The sequence below is a fragment of the Lepidochelys kempii genome, chromosome 2 (assembly GCF_965140265.1).
Source record: "Lepidochelys kempii isolate rLepKem1 chromosome 2, rLepKem1.hap2, whole genome shotgun sequence".
NCBI classification, from domain to species: domain Eukaryota; kingdom Metazoa; phylum Chordata; order Testudines; family Cheloniidae; genus Lepidochelys; species Lepidochelys kempii.
Genome location: NC_133257.1, coordinates 179,410,570 through 179,424,445, shown reverse-complemented (window position 1 = coordinate 179,424,445; position 13,876 = coordinate 179,410,570). Strand labels below are relative to the sequence as shown.

The window sequence follows — 13,876 nt, the reverse complement described above, 5'->3', positions numbered from 1 at the left end:
TAACTACTGTAGTGCCTTTCTTATTCACAATTAATTGTCAAGCAAGGGCCTGATCCCAAGCTCAATGGAGTCAATACAAACATCTTTTTTGACTCATTGGGCTTTGAATCAGGCTCTGCGTGAACAAACATGAAAAAATAATTAGAATACTGCATCAGAAAGTGCTTCTTTTCACTAATTTCACAGTTACAACTTAGATTTATTTATTTTTCATAACTGTCCTAGTTTTTGCAATAAGACCTCACTAAAGCATTTGTTTTTTAAATTTTGGCAGAAAAATAGGGAGAGATCCCACTGGTTTTTTACATATGAATTGGGGAGTATGCAGGTTACTGAAGTGTTAATTTGTGAGGCTCTGGTGTATTGTTTTTAAAGGAATTCAGGTTAGCCACACCAGTATGGTGAATGATAAAATTCCACACACAAACACCTCTCTGGTGGCTAATGGTCTAAACAGATAGATCCAGAATTTTAAAATGTTAAGGGTGAAAACACTGTAAATGAACTCTACTACTGGGAAATGGCAGGTTCAAATGTGTCTGATTAGATAATTTCTCATGAAAAAAGCTGACCTTCATGCACAAGCATGTCAACTGTCCCAGGGAAATTAGGTGCATAAATTATCTGAAAATCAGGCTAATAATATTTTCTATGAATTCATACACTTCATTTTAAAGCTGTATATACATAGAATTTATTGACCTATTCAGTGCAAGGAATTGCACTGCTAAAAAAATCCCTCGGCTGTTGATTTTCATATGAACTGGCTCACAGTTTTACATGGAGGAGTTCCAGTTAGATTTGAGCATAATCCTAGGTCACATGGATATATTGAAAATATAGTAGATACCATGACTCAGGTAATTAACACTCCTCCCCACCCCTGCATACACACTAGGATTATATCCTTTGTTAAGATTTGTCAAGTCAGCTTGTCAGCAACATTTAGATTTTATTATACCATAATCTTGAGGCACTAGCAGGGCTGGCCTTACCTAAAGTGATGCTGTGGGCAAGGCTGAATGTGGAGCAGGGTTGGAGGAGTGGGGGGCTGGAGCTCGGCTGGGGGCGGAGCGGAGGTGCAGGCAGAACAGGAGATGGGGAGGAGCTGGGGATGGGGGAGGAGCTATACTGGAGGTGCAGCTGGGCAGGAGGGCAGAGATGCAGGAGGCGCAGGGGATGGGGGCAGACCAGGGCTAGAGGTGGACCACAGCTATGAGGTGAACAGGGCTGGGGGTGAAACTGCAGGGGTTGGCAGAAGGCTGTTACTGTGACACTCTTGATGTCCTCCCTCCCCTCCCTCCCCTGCCAAGCACAGCACCCTATGCAGTCGCCCATGTCAACCACCCATAAGGCCAGCCTTGGGCACTAGCATTCATATAGTTATACAGCTTCATGAAATAACTCAGAGTGTTAACCAGTATGTAATCAGAATCAGATTGAGTACAGAGAAATTAATCATCTTTTACTGAGATTTGGGAAGGAAGCTGTTATTTACGAGAACTGAAACACATGAGTGGGAGTCTTATTTAATCCCTGCAAAGTGACAAGGTGAAGTACCTGTTGTGATAGGATATGGACTGTTCAAGAGATTGTTACATCAGCTACCTTTAGGTCAAAATGAACAGCATGCTCATTTTAACTCTAGAAAAAAAACATCTCAGAAGAAAGCTATAGTTTAATTTAGATACTGAATTACATGAAAACTTAGGAAAGTGGAAAAACTAAAAAAAGACGTGAAACACATAGAAATGTCTAACAAATTACTCAGTATATTCTATAGATTAACACCTGTAGAATGGGATGAAGCATGAACAATGGCATGATCTACCTCTAAGGCGGCTTGAACTGGGAGTGTATTGCAAAGGCAAGATTGTGCCTCTCTAAGCACAAGTGTGCAAGGGAGGAGGAAGATGCAAGAAATGTAGGCACCCATGCTAGGGATCAGCATGATGTGCCCTTTGCCACCCTGTGAGTACAAAGACTATGTAAGGCCACTGTCAGTACTAGCCTCTCCGAGAGAGAGAGAGAGAGAGAGAAAGAGAGAGAGAGAGAGATAAAGGGGTGGAGTGGAGACAGGGCCATTGCTTTGCTTCCTCACCAGGAAGAGCCAGTGGAACCAGCTCGGTGCAGTGGGGGGTGCATGCTGTAGCCTCTTCAAGCTTGACTCAACAGCCATGCTCCCCAACCCTCACTGGAGCTCGGAGCATTGTGTGAGACATTTTCAAAAGTGCTCAGCATTGGCCTCATGCTGCTCCCACTGAAACAAGCAAGAGTGTTCCCACTCACTGCAAAGGAAGCAGCGTTAGGCTAAAGCAGAGTATTGTTGAAAATTCCTCCTCACACCTGCTTCATCTCTCCAACAAATGGATCTGGCACCCAGAAATGACAGTGATGGGAACGGCTCAATCATTTTCTATTTGGTTTGTCTGGCAGTTGAAATCCTGAAAATAAAAAACAGTTATGTGAACAGCAAAAAAGTATTATGCAAGTATTGTAGTGACACCTAAAATCTCTAAATTGTGTCAGATGCCTTCAGTATCTCAACCTAACACTGTCTGAGACCAGGGAAGAAGAAAACACACATAAAAGCAATAAAACAATTCTAAATTATCACCTTCCTCTGGTCTCACAAGATGTCAGTTTTCTTGATGTCTGTCTTTTAGTCAATGGGAATTAAATGCTATCCTGAAAAGGGATGGACATGAGCATGTCCTTATCTACTTTCCTGAATCAGAGCCCTAAATTTTAAACTCTCTCAGGAAGGACTGTCCTTATTTTTACATCTTGTGTAGCACCAAGCACATCGTTGGTGCTTACTAAATAAACAATCAATAACAAACATGACCAATCATCATAATGTTTTTTTTTTCTTCTGCTGGAGGGGAAAGGAGGAGGTGGGCTCTGAACTACTGAAAATCCTTTTTGAAATGGGTAACCAGTGGGCAGCATGGCACCACTCATCAATCTGTGGCTTTGGTGTTTCTTAACAACATTAAAAATGTTTTAAAGCTCTGCACCAGTAGAGGGCCTTGTAGGCTAGATGGCATTCAGACCACTTGGCACTGCACTGTCAAATCAACTGGAGTAACACAATACTGCATACGTAATATATAATGTAAGTGTATGAGGGGCAAGTATGCTTTCTACTCTTTTCATTTATTATATTTTCAATAATTACTTCCCTTATAGAAACCTACAACACTCAACACCAGTAGTAAAAACACATCGTATTCTCTGTGCGTGCATATATATTTACCCAAAATTCTTAGTTACATTAAAGACCCTTTATACCACCTGGCCGTGTAAAAGGGCCTTGAAAGTGGTAGAAATATGATTGACCTTCATTCAAGGCCCTTTTACACCATTAGATCTTCGTGTAAATGAAAATCAGGCCCACAGCTATCAATCTAGAAAGATGCAAATTAGATAGATATGATATTTAATGCAGGGGGTTATATTCAGGAACAGGTTAGACTGGCACCTTCTGCGTAAGCCAGGACTCCATTTCCCCCGCAGTGGCAAGTCCACATGAACTCAAAATACTGTGGTGCAAGGCACCTGAAACACTCACTCTGTCAGGGCCCTTACAACCTACCTGCAAAGGCCTCACAGTTAGTGGTTTTGGCCCAGCAGAGGTGTGTGGCCACAGTGGCCAAGGCATGCACTGTGTCACTACATCCCACTGCCAGCAAGGCCCCATGGGGCACTGACTATAAGGGGTTGTCTATATTACAAGCGCTACAGCAGCACAGCTGCAACTGTGCCATGGTAGCACTATGGGGTAGATACCTACTACAGCAACAGAAGGGGCTTTTCCATCACTGCAGTAAATCCACAGCCTCCAGAGGTGATAGCTAGGCCAATGGAAAAATTCTTCCATCAACCTAGTTGTGTCTGCAGTGCAGTTCGGTCAACCTAACTACGTCACACAGGACATGACATTTCTCACAGCCCTGAGCGATGCAGTTAGGTTCAAGGTGACCTAAGTTTAAGGTGTAGGCCAGGTCTAAATTAACACGGCCTTCGCCACGGTAGAATCCTTGCGAAAGGTGGCACTGCATTTTTGTCAAGAAACTCAAAATATTACTTGAACTGAGTCTGGAATCTAATTTTGTTTTTCTTAGTTCCGTTTACACCCTCTTGATCTTCTATAAATTTAGGTGAAAATATTAACTCTCAAACACATACCACATCAATGCATACTTTATATATTTGTACACAGCATACCAGACCTAGGCTCAGATTTCAGACTATTTGTACCTGTAATTACATGACTGCCTGCAATCACAACTACTAAGTGAAATTTATGCATGCACATTTTGCACAACTGATTTTTGTTATAGGTATTTGAACATACACCATTTTTTATTTTATTTTACAGTATAATTAGATTAAGAAATCACATTATCTTGTACAGTGCACTGTTGTGTAATTAATATTCATACAGGTCAAAACCAGAGAAGTACCTGATTCAGTTGGGGATGCTTTACATGAATACATGCAAATATATATTTTGCTTTCAATACACATAATCATGGAGAAATCTGCACAAAAACATAACTGAAATCACAGTGTCAACCTCCCCTCCCACCTCCCCCTGCTTTCCCCAGTCAGAATCAAGAGAAAGATTTTTTCCCCCTCATTATTTTGTTGGAAGCCCATAAATTACCCCAGGATTACTCAAAAGTGGATTTTGGGATATTTGGAAGTATTAGGCTTTAACAACAAAGTAGGCTGATTTTTAATGAAACCTGAAATCAGATGAATGTCAAGTTTGGTTGCAAACATTTCACAGGCTTTTTAGTTGTAGCCATCCTCAGAACATTGCATTTCTTCATTTTTCAATATGCCACCACTTCTAATCCTCCTGAGAGCGAACAATGTGTATAAATCATTCAACGATACTATAAAAGATGAGTGTTGTATGCCCTCTGCACTCAGAACCCCAACTGACATTAATAGTAGTTCCCCTCTTGGAGAATTGGAGGATTTGCAAGATTATACTCATATTGTAGCAACCCATCATCTCTGAGACTGACCTGTGAAGGAGTCGTCACACTGATTTCTGGTACGAAGTTGTCTTCAAAGAAGCTGATGATATTCTCCTGCTGCAGTTCCTTTGTGGGTGTGAGTTTAGGCATCGGTGGGACAGGAGGCCCTTTCCTCAACTAAGCAAAGAGCAAAAATGTCACAAAGTAAAACCTTAAGGCAGGTATAATTGAATGAATTTTAGGTTTTAAGTAGGACTAAAATAAAGAGTTCATCTTAAATATTTTGGGGTTAGATTCTGATCTCAGTTGCTTCAGTGCAAATCTGAAGTAACTCCACTGACCTCAGCAATTCCACTGTGGTAATTCAGATCAGAAACTCACTGTCTGTTCAAAATCATCTGGTTTGAGGGAAGAAAACATTTTTTAAAATAAATCTCTCATGTCTACGAGGACTCCAGTTGAGAGGATTAATACGACAGCATTTCTTGGCTGAAGATTCAAACTATTAGGGTAATAGGCTGGAAGACACTTCACCTGCAACACAGTAGCATCATTTGCACTGCAGGGTTGCACAGAAACTTAACTCTCTCATTACTTGTTTTCTTAAACTTTCTTCAGTTTATTCATTTTTCGGACCCATGTTCACCCATTATTTAAGGCTAGTAATGGTTAGTTCCCAGTGCTGCCAGGTACTTATGTCCTAAGATTAAGGGAATGTCTATGCTGCCCTGGAGTTTGGCCCATGGAGGCGTGAATAGCAGTGCATACCAAAGTGCTGTGTTGTAACTCACCTGTGTGGACGACAAAAGGTGCCATTCATCTACATCAATTACTTTTTTCTTGACTGTGGCTTCTTATCCAACAGAAAAAATGTAAGTTTTTCTTTATTTAAAACTACAAGCAAGCAATCCAGAATGAAATCAATTAAAGGCCAGCGATTTAGCCAGAAGTTGCCTAGTCCCCAATTGATAAGATAGGTACAATACTGTATATTGTATGTTCAAGAGGAAACTTGAGTGCCTATAGAAAAATCTTATTTTACCTTTGTGCTATTATACTCTAATCTGCATAACCTGGACTTCACCCTGACACAGGATTTGTTAAATTTTGCAGTTACAAAAGTTATTCGCTGTAGTGACAGGTTTCTATGTGGAATAATCTATTGGTAAAACATATTTTGGAATTTTCTGTTTTCCAGGGAAACCATCCAGTATATTGTCTGGGACAGAGTATACCACAAAACTACAATTACTTTTTTTTAAAAAAGTAATCTTTTTACACTTAAAATTAATTTTAGGGGGCTACAAATTTCAGAGGCAGCATCAGAGGCTTGTGCTGCTGAAATCCTCAAATATGAAAGAATGAAAAATATCAGGTCTTTTAGGATAAGTTTTTAATCTTTGTCTTGTGGGTCCTGATCCAAAGCGGAGTGAAGTCAATGGGAATCTTTCTATTCACTTTGCTGGGCTGTGATTATAATTGTGATAAACAGCATCAAGCAGAGATGGCAGAAAAGATAACATTCAGGGTCTGCTACAGCAGGGGCGGGAAAACTTTTTGGCCTAAGGGCCACATCAGGTTTCCAAAATTGTATGGAGGGCCGGTTAGGGGAGGCCCAGCCCCTGCCTCCTATACAACCCCCCTATTCCCTGTCCCCGACGGCCCTCCCGGGACTCCTGCCCCATCCAACCCCCCTATTCCCTGTCCCCTGATGGCCCTCCCGGGACTCCTGCCCCATTAACCCCCTCCTGTTCCCTGTCTGCCCCCCCACCCCCGGGACACCTGCCCTATCCACCACCCCCTGCTCCCTGTCCCCTGACCACTTCCGGACCCCCACCCCGACTGCCCCCCGTCACTCCATCCAACCCCCCCCTCATTCCTGACTGGCCCCCCAGAACCCCTGCTGCATCCAACCCCCCGTTACCTGCCCTCTGACCGCCCCGACCCCTATTCACCCTCTCTGCCCCCTAACCACCACCCCGAACTCCCCTGCCCTCTATCGAACCCTCCCTGCCCCCTTACCATGCAGCACAGAGCACCAGGTCAGGCCACGGCTCTGCAACTGCACTGCCCGGCTGCCCAGAGCGTTGTGCCGGCGGCACAGCGTGCTGAGGCTGCAGGTGTTGGGGGAGGGGCTAGCCTCCTGGGCCAGGAGCTCAGGGGCCGGGCCAGATGTGGCCCGCGGGCTGTAGTTTGCCCACCTCTGGTCTACAGTCAGGAACTAACAAAGTCTAAGGACATCTACTGTACAGTTGGTCTGTACAGCATTGTATCCTGCACTGAGGAGAATCTGATGGTTGATAGTACTGCACTTTTTACAGATGTAACAAGCATGCTGTGATGACATTTCTTACAACGTGACACAGAAAAAGTGACAAAACAAATCAAATCATATTTATTCTTTAGGAAAGGAAACTATAATCCCTCTGATATCACAAGGATAAAAATAGCCATGGTAAATCCATAGTTTGGACTAATACCTAATAGGATATCCGTGCCTATGAAAATGTCAAAAACAGGCATATAAATCTTGGGCAGACCTCAGATGATGTAAAGCAATGTATCTCCAATGAAATCAATAGGGCAACATTGAATTACAAGTAGACTGAGTTACAGAGGCAAACAGTGTGCAAACACACTCTTCGGAGACATATAATTTCATGAAAATACAATTATGTTTAACTGTTCCCCATATAAAAATAGGGATTGCCTCATACACTGCAGTACTACTATTTTAACATATAGTATGTCAAACTACTATCATATTTTTACTGTAATTTTAAAAAATATAATTCTGTAATCTCTCTTTTTATAAGAGTTTTAGCACTGTTGTGCTTGTTTTAATTAAAAACTTTAAATTCTGCCTTACTATAGAAAGTATATGCTTGATATACATGTAAACCATCATGTACAATTCTTACACTACTCAAGCTGCCATTAATGAGCCGGATTCTTATCTCACTTTCATGATTCTCAGTGTATGACTCCATCGAGATCAAACTTCTCAATCTAGTATAAAAATCAATATAATAGGACAATCAGGTCCAATAAGTGTTTTGCCAAAAATTACCACAGTAGTATAGTATTTGAGCTACCACAAGTATTCCTTATCCCAAGGAAAGGAAAAATTATGGTATCTCAGATAGCTCTGTGTGGTGACAACTCTTGGTTAATGTTGACTTTTTAATGACAAAGCTGTGCCTAAATAATCAATAATAAACAAACCGTAATCTACAATTCTATTTTTGTATTAATACACAAATGTTTTTAAAGTTTTTCATACAGTAATTTATGTGCTGGATAGATCTAATTCCCATGAAAAACCCTGAATATACATTCTTTTAAAGGTCCTATACATAAAAGTATCTCAACACACACATAGTTCAATCAGCACCACTTTCTAGTCTCAATCCATTCTCCCATCTCCTCTTATTAAGATCAATTTCAAACAAACACCTGCAACAGGGGAATGAGCAGCTGGGGCAACTAATGGCGTTACAGCCCTTCCTGACAAAGCCACATCAGTGCTGCTCACCATCACTTTTTCATTTTAATGTAGAAATCACTCCTCCTGCACTCCAGCACTCACCACCCAAATGTAAATCTCACCCAATTTATCTCTGTGGAATCTCCCACAATAGCTCAGCTACATCTGTGTAAGAGGCCCACTCCCCAGGTTAGCTTTGCTCCTACCTGTGAAGGTGATTTAGGCCGAGCTGGTGCAGGAGATGAAACAGGTGCCAGGGTATGATTGGGACTAGATGAAGGGCTAGGCAGAGGAGAGGCCTCCTCAGGGGGTGATGGTGTTTTCGCAATGCGGAGAGGACCTGAGTCACTGGATGAACACAAAGTAACAAGTTCTGAATACATCATGAAGCTTCACTGACTTTATACCACGAGTTACATTTCTGAACCCTTTGAGAAATGTAGGTTTCCAACTCTATAGCCTCAAATGATGATATTTTTGACACAATAGTTGAAATGCATCCCTGGCATCAGGGATGTATTTGGCCCCTTATGTGATTAAATAATTAAAACAGTGATTAAATTCAATCTATCAATGAACTATAGTGCCAAAGGAAATTCTTATTTTCTAGAGGTTGTTTTCTAGAACATCTACTGTTCTCGTGTCTTTATCTTCAAAAAATAGAGTCCTTACATTTCAGAAGGTTCTGTATTTGAAATGATTTCTCGTGTCAGTTTGAAAATATAAAATGTGAATGACAATTATTGTCTTCATTAACCAATTTACTTTACACAGTTCACAATCTAAAAGGCTCTAGTGATATACAATCCCAGTTCAAGGGGCAATAATAATTAATAGTAATCATACAGAACAACAGCTATAAGAAGAAATTTAATCAAAAACCAAAACTACTAATTATAGGGCCACATGCTCAGCTGGTGTAAATCAGCATAGCTCAGTTAATTTTTGTCAGTGCTACATCAATTTATACCAACTGGATCAAGCTCAAAGTCAGAGGGACATTTTACTGTCTAGAAATTTCTAACATCTAATATTGAAGAAAACAGATTTTTCCTTCTATAATTAATGAGCCTACAGTCTACAGCATTCTATGAGCACAGTATTCAATAAGAAGAGAACTGGCCCTACATATCTTTAGGGAGAAGTGAAGCATTACATGATTGAGGAGACCAACCACAATCATGTTTTTAACACTAAAGCAAAGCAAATTTATTCTTTGGCAAGAATATATTGTAGCTCACACTCACCACCTCTTTCTGTGGAAATATTTAAAAAAAAAAGGAATATGCAGTTATTAACAAGCTCCTCCTATCTATTTTATTTCCCTTCAAGGTAGCATATTCAATTACATGCCCCTTAAAATTTTTTGTTTTGTTTTCCTTCTCCCACTCTGAAGAAAAGTCCAAACTTCAGTGTGTTCTTTATTTACTTCTTAATAAAAAATATTAACTCTCTTATTCTGAAATGACCCTTTCCTGAGTTCCAGAACAAGCTTTTCAAACGCCACTAAAAAAAACTGCCCTCAAAGAATCCTTCCAGGTTTGACACAAGATCTAGTGCATGTTGGGGCATAAGATATTTCAGAGTGTGCACGGTAGTTAATTTTATGCAGGCTTTCGGCAAAACAGTTAGACTCAAGTAAAGCTGTTCGTTCTTCATCTTAATGCTGAATCTTAGCATAACAATGAAAAGCTTCCAAACCAGGGTTATGACAGTATTCACACAACAACATAATGTAGTGATGCCATTTTATATATATTTTACACACACACAAAACTTGTCATACCAGAAGGTCAAAAACACAAGGTTATTTAAATAAATTAGAAAATAGCCCATACTGTATTAACCACTCTCTCTCATTCATTTCTGAGAAGAGTAACTTGGCAAAGGAAAAGCAGGGGAAGCATGTGTGTGCTTGTGGGGCTACAGCTGGCCAGAATATGGGTATATATTAATGCTAGTTTAAAAGTATTTTGATGGAAAATTCCTAACGGCAAGTGTGGTTTCTGTAAAATCAAAGTTTCTGCAAGTGCATCATGGGAGATGTAGTCCAAACAGGGAAGTCCATAGGGAAGAATGGGGACATTAAGGAATTAAAACTGCCATGCGGCACTGTGGCAGCTCAGGGAGATGCAGATTAAGGTCAAATGAACCCAAAATGAAATGTTTGGATAATTCTGAATAGACATTTTTCTAACCTTTGCATTTTGTGAAAAGTTCCAATATTTCAAGTTTTCCTTCTGATTTAGGATGAAAACAAATGTTGAAATATTGGAATCTCCTTTGGGATAGAAATTCTGGTTTATGATGAGCTCTAATGAATGCTAATGTGACACTGTTTTGGGGGCAAATTAGTACATTGGTCAGAATTTAGTTCCACAATTGCTTATGGAAGGGATGATGGTTATAAATGAAGGAGTTATGTATTCTGTCTCTCTAAAACTGAGATTTTTTTTCCTATAGATCAGTACCATTCTTTTTACACTTTGTGCCTTTTCATCCCATCATCATTATATAACTGAAAGCAGAAAATCCATTTCTGTCTATGCCAGGCAGAGAGGCAGCTGATCAAGCTGTGCAAAGTAAAAGTCAGGAGATAAAGCATCAGTATCACCAACCCAAAATGTTCCCAAAACATGAGCATGAGATTGGCTTAGAAATCATAATTTTAAAAAAATATATATAATTTTGGGATTCCTTTAATTTGCCTTTTAGTTTTTGAACCTTTAGGGGGCACTTGGGCAATGTTCTCAGGCTTTCCTCGGCCACCATGAGGGTTAGAAACAGACTGTTTTTAACTAAATCTACATGCCTTCAGGAGCCATGGCTTTAAGTAAAACACCATATATTACAAGATTTGTGGTAAAATAATTAGACAAGGCAACACTGTTGTATATTCCATCTATAAGAGTGCAAGGGCTAGATCCTTAGCTGCTGTACACTGGTGTTCATAGATGAAGATGTAGTAGTACCACATGCTATAGCTGGGTTGACTGTTTTAGAAAGGTGAAAGCCCATTGTAATTTCATAAACAATTTATTACCTGGGTGCTCCTTGGATGGTGAAGGCCTTGTCAGCATGCTGATCTCCCAACTTGGTCATCACCTCATACAGTTTGTGGCATAGCTGAGAAGAAAAACACATGCCTATTAAATGTGATATTAGGTTAAAGGTTGCAATATTAGATAAAAGTGCAGATGGTAAGCCGGGTTTACAAATTGCTGACTTCTCTAAAACAATATAGACCTCTTCAGGTATACCGTAGTGTCATGTTCATTTAGGGCCTGATTCAAAGCTGACTGAAGTTGTGATGATTTGGGGAGTCTATATATAATTTATTCATTGTGTATGTGATTATGAATTCCATGTGTTACTCTAACCTGCAATGTGTAGTGAATGAGCTGTGGCTGTCAAGGACACTCGCATATTCACACCCTATCTGGATGAAGCACCAGAACAAATAAAAGAAGTGGTTAACATGAATGGCTCTCATGCAAATGAGAACACCATAGGACATTAGGTTGCCTGAAGCCTAGGAAAACAAGTTTTCTTCAACTTCTCTGCAGGGTTCCTTGGTTTGAAGAAATGGAATTTCCACAGAAGCAGGACATAGAACCAAGTTGCTAATACTAGCTTTTAAAAAACTACAGACTGAGTGTGTCAGGGAGCCAAAGGGAAGCTTAGGGCAGGAGAGACTAACAAAGGGACAGGCTTTTGAGGGAGAGGGGACTTTTTTGACTACAGAATCAGCCAAGGAAGAAGGGAGCTGTCTGCAGAAGGGAGAGAGAGAGAGAAAGGTTCCATGGTTCAATAATTAATTGACATTTGTAAAGTTCTATGGGGTGTTTCTTAGATGAAAAAGAGGCCAATTTTATGGCATATTTTGGTTTGCGTGGAGAGCTCCTGAAGGGAGCCAGTCTTAAACTAACTTTATTAACAATAGAGAAAACAGGTCACAAACGCCTCCTGTGGCTTGTTGTGTCTAAAAAAACCCGTAAAACAGAGTTCTGTTAATTACCAGGCTTAATCCATAGGTTTGCCCTTAGTCCACCTTGACATCCTACAGATATGAAGCAGAACTCACCCTGTACCAGTACTGTAGAAGGGTGTGGGTTTTATCATTGCACACAACTAGAACGCATACCTCTGGAATTCACACTCAAAGGAACAAGCTTTTTTTATTTTTGGAATGTGGTGGGATCTCCAACCTGTAAGAGGACAGTGGCTGGGGATTTCAAGTGTGAGGCACAGTCAAGATTACTGTTGGACCCTTACCTGAAAACTTGGTTAGTTTCTAGTATTTCTTTAACTCTCTCTGTCTCTCTCTCTCTCTCTCTCGCTCTCTCTCTCACACACACACACACAATCTGGTCTGCACACAGTTATTGTACTAGTCTAACTATTTTTAAATTTAACTGATTTTTGGGTGTAGACAAGCTCTTAGGCACTGACTTGGTGAAGTATATAAGCATACGGTCATAAGTAGCTTACTGAAGTTACTCTATTAGCTTGAGAACTGTGGGCGTATTGATAAATTGCTGGCAGTGTAGGAATTCACAGAGGTAGATCTTGAAAGGGGAAGCCTCTACCATTGCCTCTTGTACCTGTTGAGTTGATGCAGTTTGAAAGTTAATGCTGGCACAAGATGTTCAACAACCTTGCCCCATTAATAATGTGTAAGAGGACAGTGTGAAGGTGGAAAAAAGAGAGGGAGGACATTCTTAAAAAAAAAAAAAAAAGAGAAAGAGCTTAACATTGCAACTGCAGTTGGATTTTTATCCAACAATGTCAGGGAAATTACTTTTGTATAGTGAGAAGAAGTATAGTGAAAACTCATGTTAATACTACACTGTCACCAGAGATCAAGGCAGTAAGGACAAATTCTCAGATACATTGCTGCAATATTTTCCACTGCTCCCAAATAAGACATTTGTTTGTTGCATAATTCACACAGCACATTTAGTTTTACTCACCAAAGCTATTTCCTTGTGAAACTTGGCTTCAAGGCTGGATATATTTTTGAAAGTGTTCACATAGAAGCCAACTCGTCTGAAAGAAGATGACAGAGAGAAAGGAAAAAAGGAGGGTGAAGAGAGTGAAGGAGAGAAAATGAGCTGTTCATTTCTTTCAAACAACAAGAAACGTTCTTCATTGTGTCCCGACAATTGAGAAAAGCAAACAATTGAACTGGAATATTAAACAAAAAATTGTATCTTGATTCACTGATCATGTAACAATTCCTGAAGTGGTGCAGCTGCGGGGCCAGATTCTGCCACACTTGTTCATGCTGAGGGTTACTTTCTTCCCCGTATGGTCCCATTTATGTCAGTGGAAATACTTAGGGAGTAAGTTAATACTCATTGTGAATAAGGGTGGCAGAATCTGTCCTGTAGGC

At 40.3% G+C, this 13,876-nt stretch overlaps 1 protein-coding gene across 5 annotated transcripts in view; it reads right to left on the bottom strand.

Moving 5' to 3' along the window:
• The window catches only part of AMPH (amphiphysin), a 171,656-nt gene that overhangs the window by 39,311 nt on the left and 118,469 nt on the right, over window positions 1-13,876 (bottom strand). For all 5 annotated transcript variants that reach the window (XM_073332856.1, XM_073332859.1, XM_073332857.1 and 2 more), the window contains exons 8-11: window positions 13,455-13,530; window positions 11,525-11,607; window positions 8,688-8,829; window positions 5,043-5,171 (exon numbers count right to left, since the gene is read on the bottom strand). In XM_073332856.1, coding sequence (XP_073188957.1) covers window positions 5,043-5,171; window positions 8,688-8,829; window positions 11,525-11,607; window positions 13,455-13,530 — 430 coding nt within the window. The remainder of the gene's footprint in view (window positions 1-5,042; window positions 5,172-8,687; window positions 8,830-11,524; window positions 11,608-13,454; window positions 13,531-13,876) is intronic.